Source organism: Salvelinus namaycush, chromosome 16 (assembly GCF_016432855.1).
Source record: "Salvelinus namaycush isolate Seneca chromosome 16, SaNama_1.0, whole genome shotgun sequence".
Taxonomy (NCBI): domain Eukaryota; kingdom Metazoa; phylum Chordata; class Actinopteri; order Salmoniformes; family Salmonidae; genus Salvelinus; species Salvelinus namaycush.
The window spans coordinates 44,459,406-44,474,359 of NC_052322.1; the positions used below are offsets into that span (position 1 = coordinate 44,459,406).

At 42.8% G+C, this 14,954-nt stretch overlaps 1 protein-coding gene across 2 annotated transcripts; it reads left to right on the forward strand.

Moving 5' to 3' along the window:
* The first annotated feature begins 878 nt into the window (after positions 1-878).
* Positions 879-4,581, forward strand: LOC120061484 (NSFL1 cofactor p47-like). 2 transcript variants are annotated; one of them, XM_039011330.1, is made up of 9 exons: positions 879-1,012; positions 1,802-1,905; positions 2,093-2,170; positions 2,609-2,774; positions 2,936-3,031; positions 3,147-3,259; positions 3,449-3,586; positions 3,901-4,071; positions 4,175-4,581. In XM_039011330.1, the coding sequence occupies exons 1-9, from the start codon at positions 911-913 to the stop codon at positions 4,335-4,337; spliced, it is 1,131 nt and encodes a 376-aa protein (XP_038867258.1). In that variant the 5' UTR covers positions 879-910; the 3' UTR covers positions 4,338-4,581. The 2 variants fall into 2 exon arrangements, with proteins under 2 accessions (XP_038867258.1, XP_038867259.1); XM_039011331.1 differs by having other exon boundaries at positions 3,150-3,259.
* Positions 4,582-14,954: the final 10,373 nt, after the last annotated feature.

The following is a 14,954-nucleotide window of genomic DNA, read 5'->3' on the forward strand; positions in this document are numbered from 1 at the left end:
CTGAGGGACAAATTTAAATGATTCACATCAAGTAAATACTAGTTTTCTGAAACGACTTTGTTAAAGCAAATAACTAGGGCTTTACATTGATGGTGAAAATCTTCCTATAAGTAACACAAACATGATTCCTGTAGGCTATCAGTCATAAATTGTGTTTAGGATTTGTGTAATGCATATCACTACTACGCGATATGCCTAGCCTGTCCTGGCTCAGGTGTTTTAAAACATGTGCAGGTGAAAACAGGAACAGTAGTGTTTCTTAAGGCCTCACAGGGCGAGCACTAAGGTCCATTCTTTATCCTGGATGGGTTAGTGTTTCAATGTCCACGTTATTAGAGACAATGAAAACATTTAAATACAAATCCCATCAGATTTCCCAGAGAGTCTTGAAGAATATCACTTATAAATGCCCAAATAGGCTTAGTATAACTATTGTAACCCATCAGAACCAAAATATAAGCTTGTTTTAATTGTAAACAAACATCAGTATAGCTTCAAAACATAGTTAAAACTAAAATGTTGATCCCATGTACAGTCCTTGCATCATAGCTCTGTCTATGAATTTGAGAGTGGTTACACTTCTCCACGCCCATCCCTCAGCTGTTAACAAAAACAAGTGGCGGTGTCTGAATTGTTATTTTTCAAATCCCAGATTACCCCTTTGCTTTGGCAGAAAATAGAGGTGTATTTGTTATGGTAATACAGAAGAAGAAAAAAATGATAGATATAAATGTGAAATATATGTGAAATATTATTCCTTCAAATAAAATGTCTTTACTTTGTGCTAAATACAACATTTAATAAAAATGTTTTTCTCATAGATAGGAACCACAGCTTGCTCGGATAGGAACCAAGTTGGTAGTTGTTTCCCCAGATGGGTTCGGTGCTGTCATTGAATGGGCATATCAAAATGGCGGACCAAGAAGTCTCGGTGAGGGAGTTCGTTGCTGTTACAGATGTTGATGAGGAAAGGGCCCGTTTTTTCTTGGAGTCTGCCGGCTGGGATTTGCAGGTACGTACAAGTTGTACTAAATGTGATATTTGATTTGAACTCACAACGATATACGAATGACAGTAACGTTAGTTAGCTAGATGCCAGACCACCACTGCTAGCCGGTACTAGATAACGTTAACTAACGTAGCTAGTTTGTAGCAAGTCACTCTTTCTCACAACAACAGCTTGAATGACCATTGTTGTCTTATTCCCTAGGACCTAACGTTATATCTACCAATCAGTTTCCAATGTTTTACTACCACTGTCTAATAGTTAACTTGCTGTTTCATTTAAGGAATGGCTCACTCACTGCGTTCTAGCTATCTGGCTAGCTAGCTTGCTCTAAGACTGGCAGATAGAATTGTTCAGCAGTTTTTTAAAATTATTATTATTTATTTAACTAGGCAAGTCATTTAATAACAAATTCTTATTTACAATGACGGCCTAGGAGCAGTGGGTTAACTGCCTTGTTCAGGGGCAGAACGACAGATTTTTACCTTGTCAGCTCGGGGATTCAATCTTGCAACCACTAGGCTACCTGCCGCCCCAGTTAGCCTAGTTCATAATCATAACTAGCTAACATTAATCTTCATCAAGTGACTGAGCTGATGGCTAATTTATCAGATTTTCGCATCCTATCTAATTGCTAGTTTAATAACATCCTTTTAGGTTAGCTACCTACCTTTTTTTAATTTGTCAAGTTCACAATTAAGCTCCAGCAAAGTAGTTAGCGATCAGGCTTAGACTGTGACTAGACACTGATATCTTGATGTTTGGATGACATGGCGTTTTGGTCTGTTTCATTAGCTTGCCCTGGCCAGTTTCTTTGAAGATGGTCCTGAGGATGACATCGTGACACTTCCTCAGCCAGAGATTGGTGGATCCTCTGTGCCTCGTCCTACAGGGCCCAGGTACATAGCTAACTAACTTACCTCCGTAAATCTGTTGTTTCGCTGTTAGTCTCGGTATAATTTAGGATAGGCAATATCTAAGTCCTTTCAGTGTTTCTATTGTCAAACTTAAAAAAAAAAAAAATCCTATGAAGCATTTCATGATAGATGTTGATGGTTATTTTTTGTGTGTTTCTGTTGTGTAAAGGAGTGAACATAGGGTGACCTCCTTCAGAGATATGATGCATGAGGAAGTAGATGACAGTGATGAGGAGGAAGGGCAAAGGTAGGTTTGACTATACTTCTGTGACTTTGGGGTATTTCCAATGAATTTCACATTGCATGTAGTCTATGTGCATTTTGGACAGAGTGTAGTGAGGCTCTAGGTCCCAGATCTGTTTGTGTTTTTGCCTACTCCATTGTCAATTCAAACAGCATGACAATTCCATGAGGAGTTGGCAAGAGAGCAGAAACACAGAAACCTACTGGTACCCAGGCTAGTGAGCCTCCAGAATGTTTCTGTATTCAGTTTTCTGTAGGCTGCTATTGCTTTCTGCTGCATCAACAGATTATTCTGGGTGGGGGTGGGTCCCTGTGTTATTGTTTTCATCGTCCACACAATTGCAGCACTGGTGTTGTAACCAGAAGCTTGGACAGGATCCAAAATCCAGGTTGTGTTGTTTCCCCTCTTCAATGGCCACATCCTCCCTCGGCTTCCCACCAGGTTCTTTGCTGGGGGCTCTGAACGCAGTGGGCAGCAGATAGTGGGACCCCCCAAAAAGAAGAGCTCTAATGAGGTGGTGGAGGACCTCTTCAAGGGGGCTAAGGAGCATGGGGCTGTACCCGTGGAGAAGGCTGGGAGGGGCCCAGGAGAGCCTAGTCGAGCCAGGGTATGAAAAGCTTCTCAGTAATACGTTCTGCACCAGGATCATTCCCTTTTTAATTTACTGATCATATGTTATTAGCCCTGTGTTTTGGGATTGATAGAGCCAATGGTGTATGATGTTAGTTGTCATGTTTTTCAAACTCTTTCTCTCCTCTTTCCCTCTAGCCCTTTATTGGTGGTGGCTACCGGCTTGGTGCAGCGCCTGAGGAGGAGCCTGTTTACGTGGCTGGGGAGAGAAGAGCAGCTAACAGCCAGCAGGATGTGAGTGTTTGACAGTGAATTTATTTAGATTTTTTTGTATTGCTAGTATATATTAGATCTCAGAAAAATACATTTACTTCTTTACTTACTTCTGTATTTTCTTTACTATGTGCTGAAGGTGCATGTAGTCCTGAAGCTGTGGAAGACGGGTTTCAGCCTGGGCGACGGTGAACTCAGAAACTACAGCGACCCCGGCAACGCCATCTTCCTGGAGTCTATCCGCAGGGGGTGAGTACACTGTTTGTACCGTATCCTTGTCATATTATTTATATGAACGACAGCTCATGTCACATATCACAATTTTTGTAAATCCATTTCATTTATGGCGCTGGACAGCTGGAGGCCGCATGTCTCTCTCTGAAGTCTGTTTTCTTATTGCTGGAGCATTGTAATAATACAAGTCATTCGTCCTTTCAGGGAGATTCCTTTGGAGTTGAGGCAGCGTTCCCGAGGGGGTCAGGTCAACTTGGATATGGAGGACCATCGGGATGAGGACTTCTCCAAACCCAAGGTTGCCTTCAAGGCATTCGGTGGGGAAGGACAGAAACTGGGCAGGTGGGTGAGTTCTATTTTAATAGAATTCAACACAGAGGAAAGGAATGAAATTGTCTCCCTTTTTCAGCACAATACTTTAATAAGGTGACTGTTACACCTTATTACCACAAGGGGGTAGTAAGGGGAATTTTGGCACGAAGTGATATTGTATTTGATGGACTTTTGAAGTTAAAATATAAATGTATCCCAGCAATTTTTCAAAACCTGATATTATCTTCTGGGAAAATGTGCACTTATAATATTTTCTTCAAGTCTATTTAAAATACAGTATAATCACAATAAACGTCTCTTTCCCACCTCACCCGTCCATTCAGTGCAACCCCTGAGCTGGTGTCTGCTCCGTGTATGGGGGACCAGGACCAGGTAGCCAGTGAGGCCCAGGCAATCGCCTCTGTAAACCTGGACGCCTCCAAGCCTGTGACCAACATCCAGGTCAGACTGGCCGACGGGGGGAGACTGGTGCAGAAGTTCAACCACACTCACAGGTCAGTGATGAAGCCATGAAGCTCTACATCACCCCCTCTATGAAGGGGATGTCCAACACCATATTACCTACTTTCTCCTCATCATTTCTCTTCCCGTCATCAGGGTGTCAGACGTGCGTCAGTTTGTGGTGGGAGCTCGCCCTTTGATGGCGGCGACAGAGTTTGTGCTCATGACAACCTTCCCCAACAAGGAGCTTACTGACGAGAGCCAGTCGCTGCAGGATGCCAACCTGCTCAACGCAGTCATTGTGCAGCGGCTAAAGTGATGGAGCCCCCTGGTGGCCTAGCTGGTTCAAAGCTCTTTTACCCCCCTGAGGGATGAGACACCATGGACTTATGGACTTTTTTTTTTCTATAGTGATGATACATTTTCCCTCTTCGGCTGTTTGCGAGGGGAAGTGGGGAGCGGATGAGGCTTTGATGAAAGACAGATCTGGTGGTTAAACCTGTTTAGAAAGTCGTAGTTTAACATGCACAGTAACAATAAAGCTTTCTTAACAGTTTCAGAGATTTGCTTTAGATGTTTATCATACTGTCATTTGTTTTGTTCATCTTCCAATCATCTCTCCTTTGGCTCAAATCTTGCCTGCTTTTTCCACACAAGTTCCCATCAACTCAACTGAAAATGTACCCCTGCATCCCCAACGTACCCCAATAGCCTGCTCCCATCAATTCACAACAAACCATCAACAACAAAAGACAGAATGGTTTTATTAAGACTTTTTCTTTCTTTTACCAATATAAACTGAGTGTATAACACATTAAGGACACCTTCCTAATATTGAGTTGCAACCCCCCCCCCCCATGCCCTCAGGACAGCCTCAAATCATAGAGGAATGGACTTTTAAAATTATTATTAACAAATTATTATTTACAATGACGGCCTACCCCAGCCAAACCCTAACCTGGACGACGCTGGGCCAATTGTGCGCCGCCCTATGGGACTCCCAATCACGGCCGGTTGTGATACAGCCTGGAATCGAACCAGGGTCTGTAGTGATGCCTCTAGCACTGAGATGCAGTGCCTTAGACTACTGCTCCGCTCTGGAGCCCAAGGTGTCGAGAGCGTTCCACAGGAATGATGGCCCATGTTGACTTCAATGCTTCCCACAGTTGTGTCAAGTTGGCTGGATGTCCTTTGGGTGGTGGACCTTTCTTGATACACACGGGAAACTGTTAAGCGTGAAAAGCCCTGCAGCGTTACAGTTCTTGACACAAACCGGTGCACCTACTACTACAACCCGTTTGATTTCATTTATTAGGATCCCCATGGCGACGCTAATGGTGACAGCTAGTCTTACTGGGATCCCAACACATAACGAAAAAGACAAGACAAAAGACATCACAATTGACATACATTTAAAAACATAAACATGTAGTGTGTGTGTGCATCTATCAGTTACATAAACACAAGTGGGTCACATGGGGGAGAGGCGTGCCGTGAGGTGTTGCTTTGTTTGTTTTTTGAAACCAGGTTTGCTGTTCACTTGTGCTATATAAGATGGAAGGGAGTTCCATGCTCTCATAGCTCTGTATAATACTGTACGTTTCCTTGAATTTGTTCTGGACCTGGAGACTGTGAACAGAAGTGTGTGTCAGTGCTGTGTGTAAGTTGACTATGCAAACAATTTGGAATTTCCAACACATTAATGCTTCATATAAAAACAAGAAGTGACGCAGTCAGTCTTTCCAGAGCATCTCTTTATGGGACCGAACTCTCCCCATCTTTACAACCATTTAATTTATATGTTTTGACCATGACAGTTTACAATCGAAGGTAACAAACGTAATTTTGTCTCCTCAACTTGTTCAACAGCCACTCTATTCATGACCAGATTCAGCTGAGGTCCAGAACTTGGGGAACTATTTGTACCAAATACAATACGCTTAGTTTTGACTGCAACTGATGTGTATATCGTTGAATCATCAGGATACATGGGCACACATGCTTTGTTTAATGCCAGTGGCATGTCATTGGTAAAAATAGAAATGAGTAGAGGACCTAGAGAGCTGCCTTGCGGTACAGCACACTTTACATGTTTGACATTAGAGAAGCTTCCATTAAAGAAAACCCTCCGTTATATTAGATATCTCTGAATCCACAATATGGTTGAAAAGCTTTAACACATACGTTTTCTCAACAGGTTATGGTCAATAATATCAAGGCTGCACTGAAATCTAACAGTACAACTCCCACAATCTTCAAAATGTCTTTCAACCAATCATCAGTCATTTGTGTCAGTGCAGTACATGTTGAGTGCCCTTCTCTATAAGCATGCTGAAAGCCTGCTGTTAATTTTATTACAGAGAAGTAGCATTGTATTGGTCAAATCAAATCTATAAAGCCTTTCTTACATCAGCTGATGTCACAAAGTGCTGTACAGAAACCCAGCCTAAAACCCCAAACAGCAAGCAATGCAGGTGTAGAAGCACGGTGGCTAGGAAAAACTGCCTAGAAAGGCCAAAACCTAGGAAGAAACCTAGAGAGGAACCAGGCTATGAGGGGTGGCCAGTCCTCTTCTGGCTGTGCCGGGTGGAGATTATAACAGAACATGGCCAAGATGTTCAAATGTTCATAGATGACCAGCAGGGTCAAATAATAATAATCACAGTGGTTGTTGAGGGTGCAACAGGTCAGCACCTCAGGAGTAAATGTCAGTTGGCTTTTCATAGCCGATCATTCAGAGTATATCTACTGTTCCTGCTGTCTCTAGAGAGTTAAAAACAGCAGGTCTGGGACAGGTAGCACGTCCGGTGAACAGGTCAGGGTTCCATAGCCGCAGGCAGAACAGTTGAAACTGGAGCAGCAGCACGGCCAGGTGGACTGGGGACAGCAAGGAGTCATCAAGCCAGGTAGTCCTGAGGCATGGTCCTAGGGCCCAGGTCCTCCGAGAGAGAGAAAGAAAGAGAGAGAAAGAGAATTAGAGAGAGCATACATAAATTCACACAGGACACCGGATAAGACAGGAGAAATACTGCAGATATAACAGACTGACCCTAGCCCCCCGACACAAACTACTGCAGCATAAATACTGGAGGCTGAGACAGGAGGGGTCGGGAGACACCGGGGTCCCATCCGACGATACGCCCGGACAGGGCCAAACAGGCAGGATATAACCCCACCCACTTTGCCAAAGCACAGCCCCCACACCACTAGAGGGATATCTTCAACCCCCAACTTACCAGCCTGAGACAAGGCCGAGTATAGCCCACAAAGATCTCCGCCACGGCACAACCCAAGGGGGGGCGCCAACCCGGACAGGAAGATCACGTCAGTGACTCAACCCACTCAAGTGACGCATCCCTCCTAGGGACGGCATGGAAGAGCACCAGTAAGCCAGTGACTCAGCCCCTGTAATAGGGTTAGAGGCAGAGAATCCCAGTGGAGAGAGGGGAACCGGCCAGGCAGAGACAGCAAGGGTGGTTCGTTGCTCCAGTGCCTTTCCGTTCACCTTCACACTCCTGGGCCAGACTACACTCAATCATATGACCTACTGAAGAGATAAGTCAGTTAGAAAACTGTTGGAAACAATTGCGTTTGACAATTGCATTCGGAAACACAGTGTTAACTTTCACTGCTATGCCGACGACACACAGCTGTACATTTTGATGAAACATGGTGAAGCCCCAAAATTGCCCTCCCTGGAAGCCTGTGTTTCAGACATAAGGAAGGCTGCAAATGTTCTACTTTTAAACTCGGACAAAACAGAGATGCTTGTTCTAGGTCCCAATAAACAAAGAGATCTTCTGTTGAATCTGACAATTAATCTTGATGGTTGTACAGTCGTCTCAAATAAAACTGTGAAGGACCTCGGCGTTACTCTGGACCCCGATCTCTCTTTTGACGAACATATCAAGACTGTTTCAAGGACAGCTTTTTTCCATCTACGTAACATTGCAAAAATGATGCAGAAAAATGAATCCATGCTTTTGTCACTTCTAGGTTAGACTACTACAATGCTCTACTTTTCGACGACAAGGATAAAGCACTAAATAAACTGATAGGTCTGATGTTAGAACCAGTAAAGGCCGCTTTACCCTTCTTGTGTAGCGGAATGACTTTGGCTTCCCTCCAGGCCTGAAGACAAAGACTTTCCTCTAGGCTCAGATTAAAGCTATGACAGATGTGAGGAATGGCTATAGAGTCAGCTACCATCCTCTTTCCATCTGCACTGAACAAAAATATGAATGCAACATGTAAAGTGTTGGTTTCATGAGCTGAAACTGGGGACACAGTTTTGTCACACCACATCACAGATGTCTCAAGTTTTGAGGGAGCGTACAATTGGCATGCTGAATGCAGGAATGTCCACCAGAGCTGTTGCCAGAGAATTTAATGTTAATTTCACTACCATAAGCTGGCTCCAATGTTGTTTTAGAGAATTTGGTAGTATGTTCAACCGGCATTACAATGGCAGACCATGTGTAACCACGCCATCCCAGGACCTCCACATCCGGTTTCTTCACCTGCAGGATTGTCTGAGGGGGGGAACTCATTAAAAATCTTTGAAATTGTTGCATGTCGTATTTATATTTTGGTTCAGTATAAATAGCCTACCAACAACTGGTAAAAAAGTTGTTTCCTTTACTCAGCTGCAACACTCTCAACCAGTGCTCTCAACGCACACACTCACTCATTCACTCAGCAACAGCCTGCTCACTGCCTGATAGTCAGCAGGATGTAACAGTGAAATATACAGTACCAGTCAAAAGAATCTCAAATATAAAATATATTTTGATTTGTTTAACACTTTTTTGGTTAAAACATGATTCCATATGTGTTATTTCATAGTTTTGACGTCTTCACTAGTATTCTACAATGTAGAAAATAGTAAAAATAAAGAAAATACCCTTGAATGACTAGGTGTGTCCAAACTTTTGACTGATACTGTATATTTTGCATAAACATGTTCAGCATGTCAACAACCATTTCAACAGTAACATCTGTTAACCCCAATATCTCTTTTGCCATCTCCACAATAACCTTCAACCTGGCATTTATGCTTTCCACAACCCGAGTCGTATTGATAACCTTACTAATATAAGCTATGATGTCAAATTTATTCAATAATACAGTGTCCTTTGACACCATACATTCATGAACAAGATTTCTGAACAGGCCTTGAAACCATGACAGAACCATCAGAAGCATCAGCCCTGACAGCAGGTCCACTTACTACAGATACATCCATGTCAGATCCATCAGCCCTGACAGCAGGTCCACTTACTACAGGTACATCCATGTCAGCTCCATCAGTCTGACAGCAGGTCCACTTACTACAGATACATCCATGTCAGATCCATCAGCCCTGACAGTAGGTCCACTTACTACAGGTACATCCATGTCAGATCCATCAGCCCTGACAGCAGGTCCACTTACTACAGGTAGATCCATCAGTCTGACAGCAGGTCCACTTACTACAGGTACATCCATGTCAGATCCATCAGCCCTGACAGCAGGTCCACTTACTACAGGTACATCCATGTCAGATCCATCAGCCCTGACAGCAGGTCCACTTACTACAGGTACATCCATGTTAGATCCATCAGTCTGACAGTAGGTCCACTTACTACAGGTACATCCATGTTAGATCCATCAGTCTGACAGCAGGTCCACTTACTACAGGTACATCCATGTCAGATCCATCAGCCCTGACAGCAGGTCCACTTACTACAGGTACATCCATGTAAGATCCATCAGCCCTGACAGCAGGTCCACTTACTACAGGTAGATCCATGTTAGATCCATCAGTCTGACAGCAGGTCCACTTACTACAGATACATCCATGTCAGATCCATCAGCCCTGACAGCAGGTCCACTTACTACAGGTAGATCCATGTCAGATCCATCAGCCCTGACAGCAGGTCCACTTACTACAGGTAGATCCATCAGTCTGACAGTAGGTCCACTTACTACAGGTACATCCATGTTAGATCCATCAGTCTGACAGCAGGTCCACTTACTACAGGTACATCCATGTTAGATCCATCAGCCCTGACAGCAGGTCCACTTACTACAGGTAGATCCATGTAAGATCCATCAGTCTGACAGCAGGTCCACTTACTACAGATACATCCATGTAAGATCCATCAGTCTGACAGTAGGTCCACTCACTACAGGTACATCCATGTAAGATCCATCAGTCTGACAGCAGGTCCACTTACTACAGGTAGATCCATCAGCCCTGACAGCAGGTCCACTTACTACAGGTACATCCATGTAAGATCCATCAGCCCTGACAACAGGTCCACTTACTACAGGTAGATCCATGTAAGATCCATCAGCCCTGACAGCAGGTCCACTTACTACAGGTACATCCATGTAAGATCCATCAATCTACACTGTAGTTCTACCAATCTGTTTTATGGCCTCTGCGTACGATACATCATGACTGATCCTATATATCTGAGCCTCTCTAGCCTCTCTCTGTACCTGTCATCCACCAAATGCTGCACTGTGTTCTCCCCCACAATTACAGCACTTAACATTCACAATGCTTCCACATTCACCATAATCATGTTCTCCTCCACACTTGACAAATCTTTTCTTTCCTTTTCATTGAGCAGCTACATGTCCCATTCTTTGCATTTAAAACAATGCAGTGCATATGGGACAAATTCTCTAACATTGAAACTAAGGAATCCTATCTGTACTTTCCCAGCAAGACTTTCTCAAACCTCATCATGCGCTTTCACTTCTTTGACTGCATCTCTCTTCTTCCTGTGTCTTTCTCTATCGTGATCTCTCTTCTTCCTGTGTATTTCTGTATCGTGATCTCTCTTCTTCCTGTGTCGTGATCTCTCTTCTTCCTGTGTCTTTCTCTATCGTGATCTCTCTTCTTCCTGTGTCTTTCTCTATCGTGATCTCTCTTCTTCCTGTGTTGTGATCTCTCTTCTTCCTGTGTCTTTCTCTATCGTGATCTCTCTTCTTCCTGTGTCTTTCTCTACCGTGATCTCTTCTTCCTGTATCGTGATCTCTTCTTCCTGTGTATTTCTCTATCGTGATCTCTCTTCTTCCTGTGTCGTGATCTCTCTTCTTCCTGTGTCTTTCTCTATCGTGATCTCTCTTCTTCCTGTGTCTTTCTGTATCGTGATCTCTCTTCTTCCTGTGTTGTGATCTCTCTTCTTCCTGTGTCTTTCTCTATCGTGATCTCTCTTCTTCCTGTGTCTTTCTGTATCGTGATCTCTCTTCTTCCTGTGTTGTGATCTCTCTTCTTCCTGTGTCTTTCTCTATCGTGATCTCTCTTCTTCCTGTGTCTTTCTCTATCATGATCTCTCTTCTTCCTGTGTCTTTATCATGATCTCTCTTCTTCCTGTGTCTTTCTCTATCGTGATCTCTCTTCTTGCTGTGTCTTTCTGTATCGTGATCTCTCTTCTTCCTGTGTTGTGATCTCTCTTCTTCCTGTGTCTTTCTGTATCGTGATCTCTCTTCTTCCTGTGTCTTTCTGTATCGTGATCTCTCTTCTTCCTGTGTATTTCTGTATCGTGATCTCTCTTCTTCCTGTGTCTTTCTGTATCGTGATCTCTCTTCTTCCTGTGTTGTGATCTCTCTTCTTGCTGTGTCTTTCTGTATCGTGATCTCTCTTCTTCCTGTGTTGTGATCTCTCTTCTTCCTGTGTCTTTCTGTATCGTGATCTCTCTTCTTCCTGTGTCTTTCTCTATTGTGATCTCTTCTTCCTGTGTATTTCTGTATCGTGATCTCTCTTCTTCCTGTGTCTTTCTGTATCGTGATCTCTTCTTCCTGTGTATTTCTCTATCGTGATCTCTCTTCTTCCTGTGTCTTTCTGTATCGTGATCTCTTCTTCCTGTGTCGTGATCTCTCTTCTTCCTGTATCTTTATCATGATCTCTCTTCTTCCTGTGTATTTCTCTATCGTGATCTCTCTTCTTCCTGTGTCTTTCTCTATCGTGATCTCTCTTCTTCCTGTGTCTTTCTCTATCGTGATCTCTCTTCCTGTGTCATGATCTCTCTTCTTCCTGTGTATTTCTCTATCGTGATCTCTCTTCTTCCTGTGTCTTTCTGTATCGTGATCTTTTCTTCCTGTGTCGTGATCTCTCTTCTTCCCGTATCTTTATCATGATCTCTCTTCTTCCTGTGTCTTTCTGTATCGTGATCTCTTCTTCCTGTGTCTTTCTGTATCGTGATCTCTCTTCTTCCTGTGTCTTTCTGTATCGTGATCTCTTCTTCCTGTGTCGTGATCTCTCTTCTTCCTGTATCTTTATCATGATCTCTCTTCTTCCTGTGTCTTTCTGTATCGTGATCTCTTCTTCCTGTGTCGTGATCTCTCTTCTTCCTGTATCTTTATCATGATCTCTCTTCTTCCTGTGTCTTTCTGTATCGTGATCTCTTCTTCCTGTGTCTTTCTGTATCGTGATCTCTCTTCTTCCTGTGTCTTTCTGTATCGTGATCTCTTCTTCCTGTGTCGTGATCTCTCTTCTTCCTGTATCTTTATCATGATCTCTCTTCTTCCTGTGTCTTTCTGTATCATGATCTCTTCTTCCTGTGTCGTGAACTCTCTTCTTCCTGTGTCTTTCTCATGATCTCTCTTCTTCCTGTGTCTTTCCACTACCGACCATTCCAGCCCTTGACCCTCATCCTCCCGCTCCATACCATCAGAAGTGACACCCATATTGTTCGCATTCCAGCACAGCTGTTGCTTCACCAACTTTTTCTCAATTTCCTCAATTTCGTCCGCACTACTTGTCGCCATTTCCCATTTCCCACTAACCTCTTACCACATTTCTGCAATAGCAAAACAAGTTTTAACGATATCAAACAACTCTCCCTTCACCAAAACTCACTGGCTGGAGGCGGGATTTACAATGAGTATGCTAAAGAAATGTCTCTGACTGGATAGAAAGTTAGGGGTGGTTGACTGATGAGCTGTCGGACATTCTAACTAAAGGGACAAACTAGGGGTGCATAGAAAAATAATAAATAAAAAAATCTGGCCTTTTCTACACTTTGCATCCAGTATGAAGGAAGATAAGAGGTAGCTTCGCGAGCCAATGCTAACTAGTGTTAGCACAATTACTGGAAGTCTATGGTATTTACTAGCATGCTAGCAGTTACAATAGATGTCTATGGTGCCTACTAGCAGTTACCATAGATGTCCAGTCATTCCTTTAATGCTAGTTAGCATTGGCTCACAAAGCTATCCACCAGTTCATCTGACTCTGGTGAAGTGGATACAGGGAACACATTGCCAAAATCCAGAAGTTGTATCCCTTTAAAAGCTAGTTTGTTTTCCTATCAAACCAATGATTGAACAAAAACTCACTTTAGAACTCTTAGACACTGGGTTTTAGTGGCAGGTTGGTCTCACACTGATTTTCTCTATGCAGTCTTGGACAGAAGAACGGAGCAGTTGGAATGATTGTTTGGGCACATTTACATTTTAGTTATTTAGCAGACACTCTTATCCAGAGAAATTAGGGTTACGTGCCTTGCTCAACATATTTTTCACCAATCAGCTCAGGGATTTGGCCACCTGCCCACCTCTGGAAAACAAATTCAATGCATTTTTGTTTGGTGTACGTATACAGAGTTCCTAGTCTTGTTTTTTTCTATGACTTGATTATAGAGTACCACAGTTTGAGTCATAATACCTAGCGGTCAAACAGGGAAATGGTTCCAATTATTTTAACACCATTCATTTTTCATGTAGGTTTACCCTGGCGTGACATTTCGATAACCGTGTAAATCTCTCTAGGACAAGGTGACTTTTATCAATATATTCGCATGTATTTACCCCCAACATGCTAATTAGCTGCTAATGTGTCTATCATACAGAACTACAAATGCCATGAAGATCTTTACGAGGCTGCCGAATCAAGGCAAAGGTAAGAATCTCTGGATTAACTATCTAATGTTAACTAAATGTAGTAATTCACAAGTTGGCTGAATTTCTTTACATTTACAATTCTGTGAACTGTCTTGTGCGAGTTTTAAATTGACACAATACCTGTCAGCTAGAGTTGACGTGCAAGAGCTTGCAGTTTTGCGTGATGTCTACTTTGATGGTAATTAGCATTTTCGAATCTGAGAGTAAATGGATCCGAATATGTTGATAAGTCCCCTTGTCCTAGAGAGATTTAAACGGTTATCAAAATGTCACACCAAAGTAAGCCTAGAAGAAACACAGCCCTTATTTTAAGTGTTTCTAAAATCCCCAATGGGGAAAAAATTGATGAAAAAACAATTGGTACCGTTTCCCAGTTTGACCGCTAGGTATTATGACATCGCCACTTTGGGGCTCTATTTCTAATAGATCCCCCCAAAAATCACAATGCTCGAAAATATCCTACTTTGTTTACCAACAACGCAGTCTTTGATGATATTCTAATTTTACGGAGGTGGTTCGTTGACCCATAATTGTGTGAAATTAACTAAATTGTGGTAACTCCCCGAGCTAATGCCTATGACCCTGAAACTCAACTCTGGACCTTGAACCAGTTCCACTGCATTAAAAAAAAAATTGTTCCCCTCTTATCAGGGATTGATTAAGACCTGGGACACCAGGTGTGTGCAATTAATTATCAGGTAGAACAGAAAACCAGTAGACCTCGTTCGGTAAGAGTTGAATACCCTTGGCCTAGGCTTTAGCTCAGCAGGCTAACAGTGTTGTGGTGCAGATGAGACCCGGGTTTGAACCATAGCCTAGTTGGTCAACTAATCTGCTTAAATATGGAATGCTGTTTGTCTATCAGTACATTATAGTGCTATTTTTGTAAGGTAAGCCCATTTTAACGTTTATTTTTTTATTTTAGTTGTATGCAACTGTTGTACTCCCGCCATAGTAATCGGAACCTTCTGTTGGTCATCTCAAAAAGGAGTGGTTACTGGTGGTTTCACAATATTCCGAAAGACAAAGCATCAATACC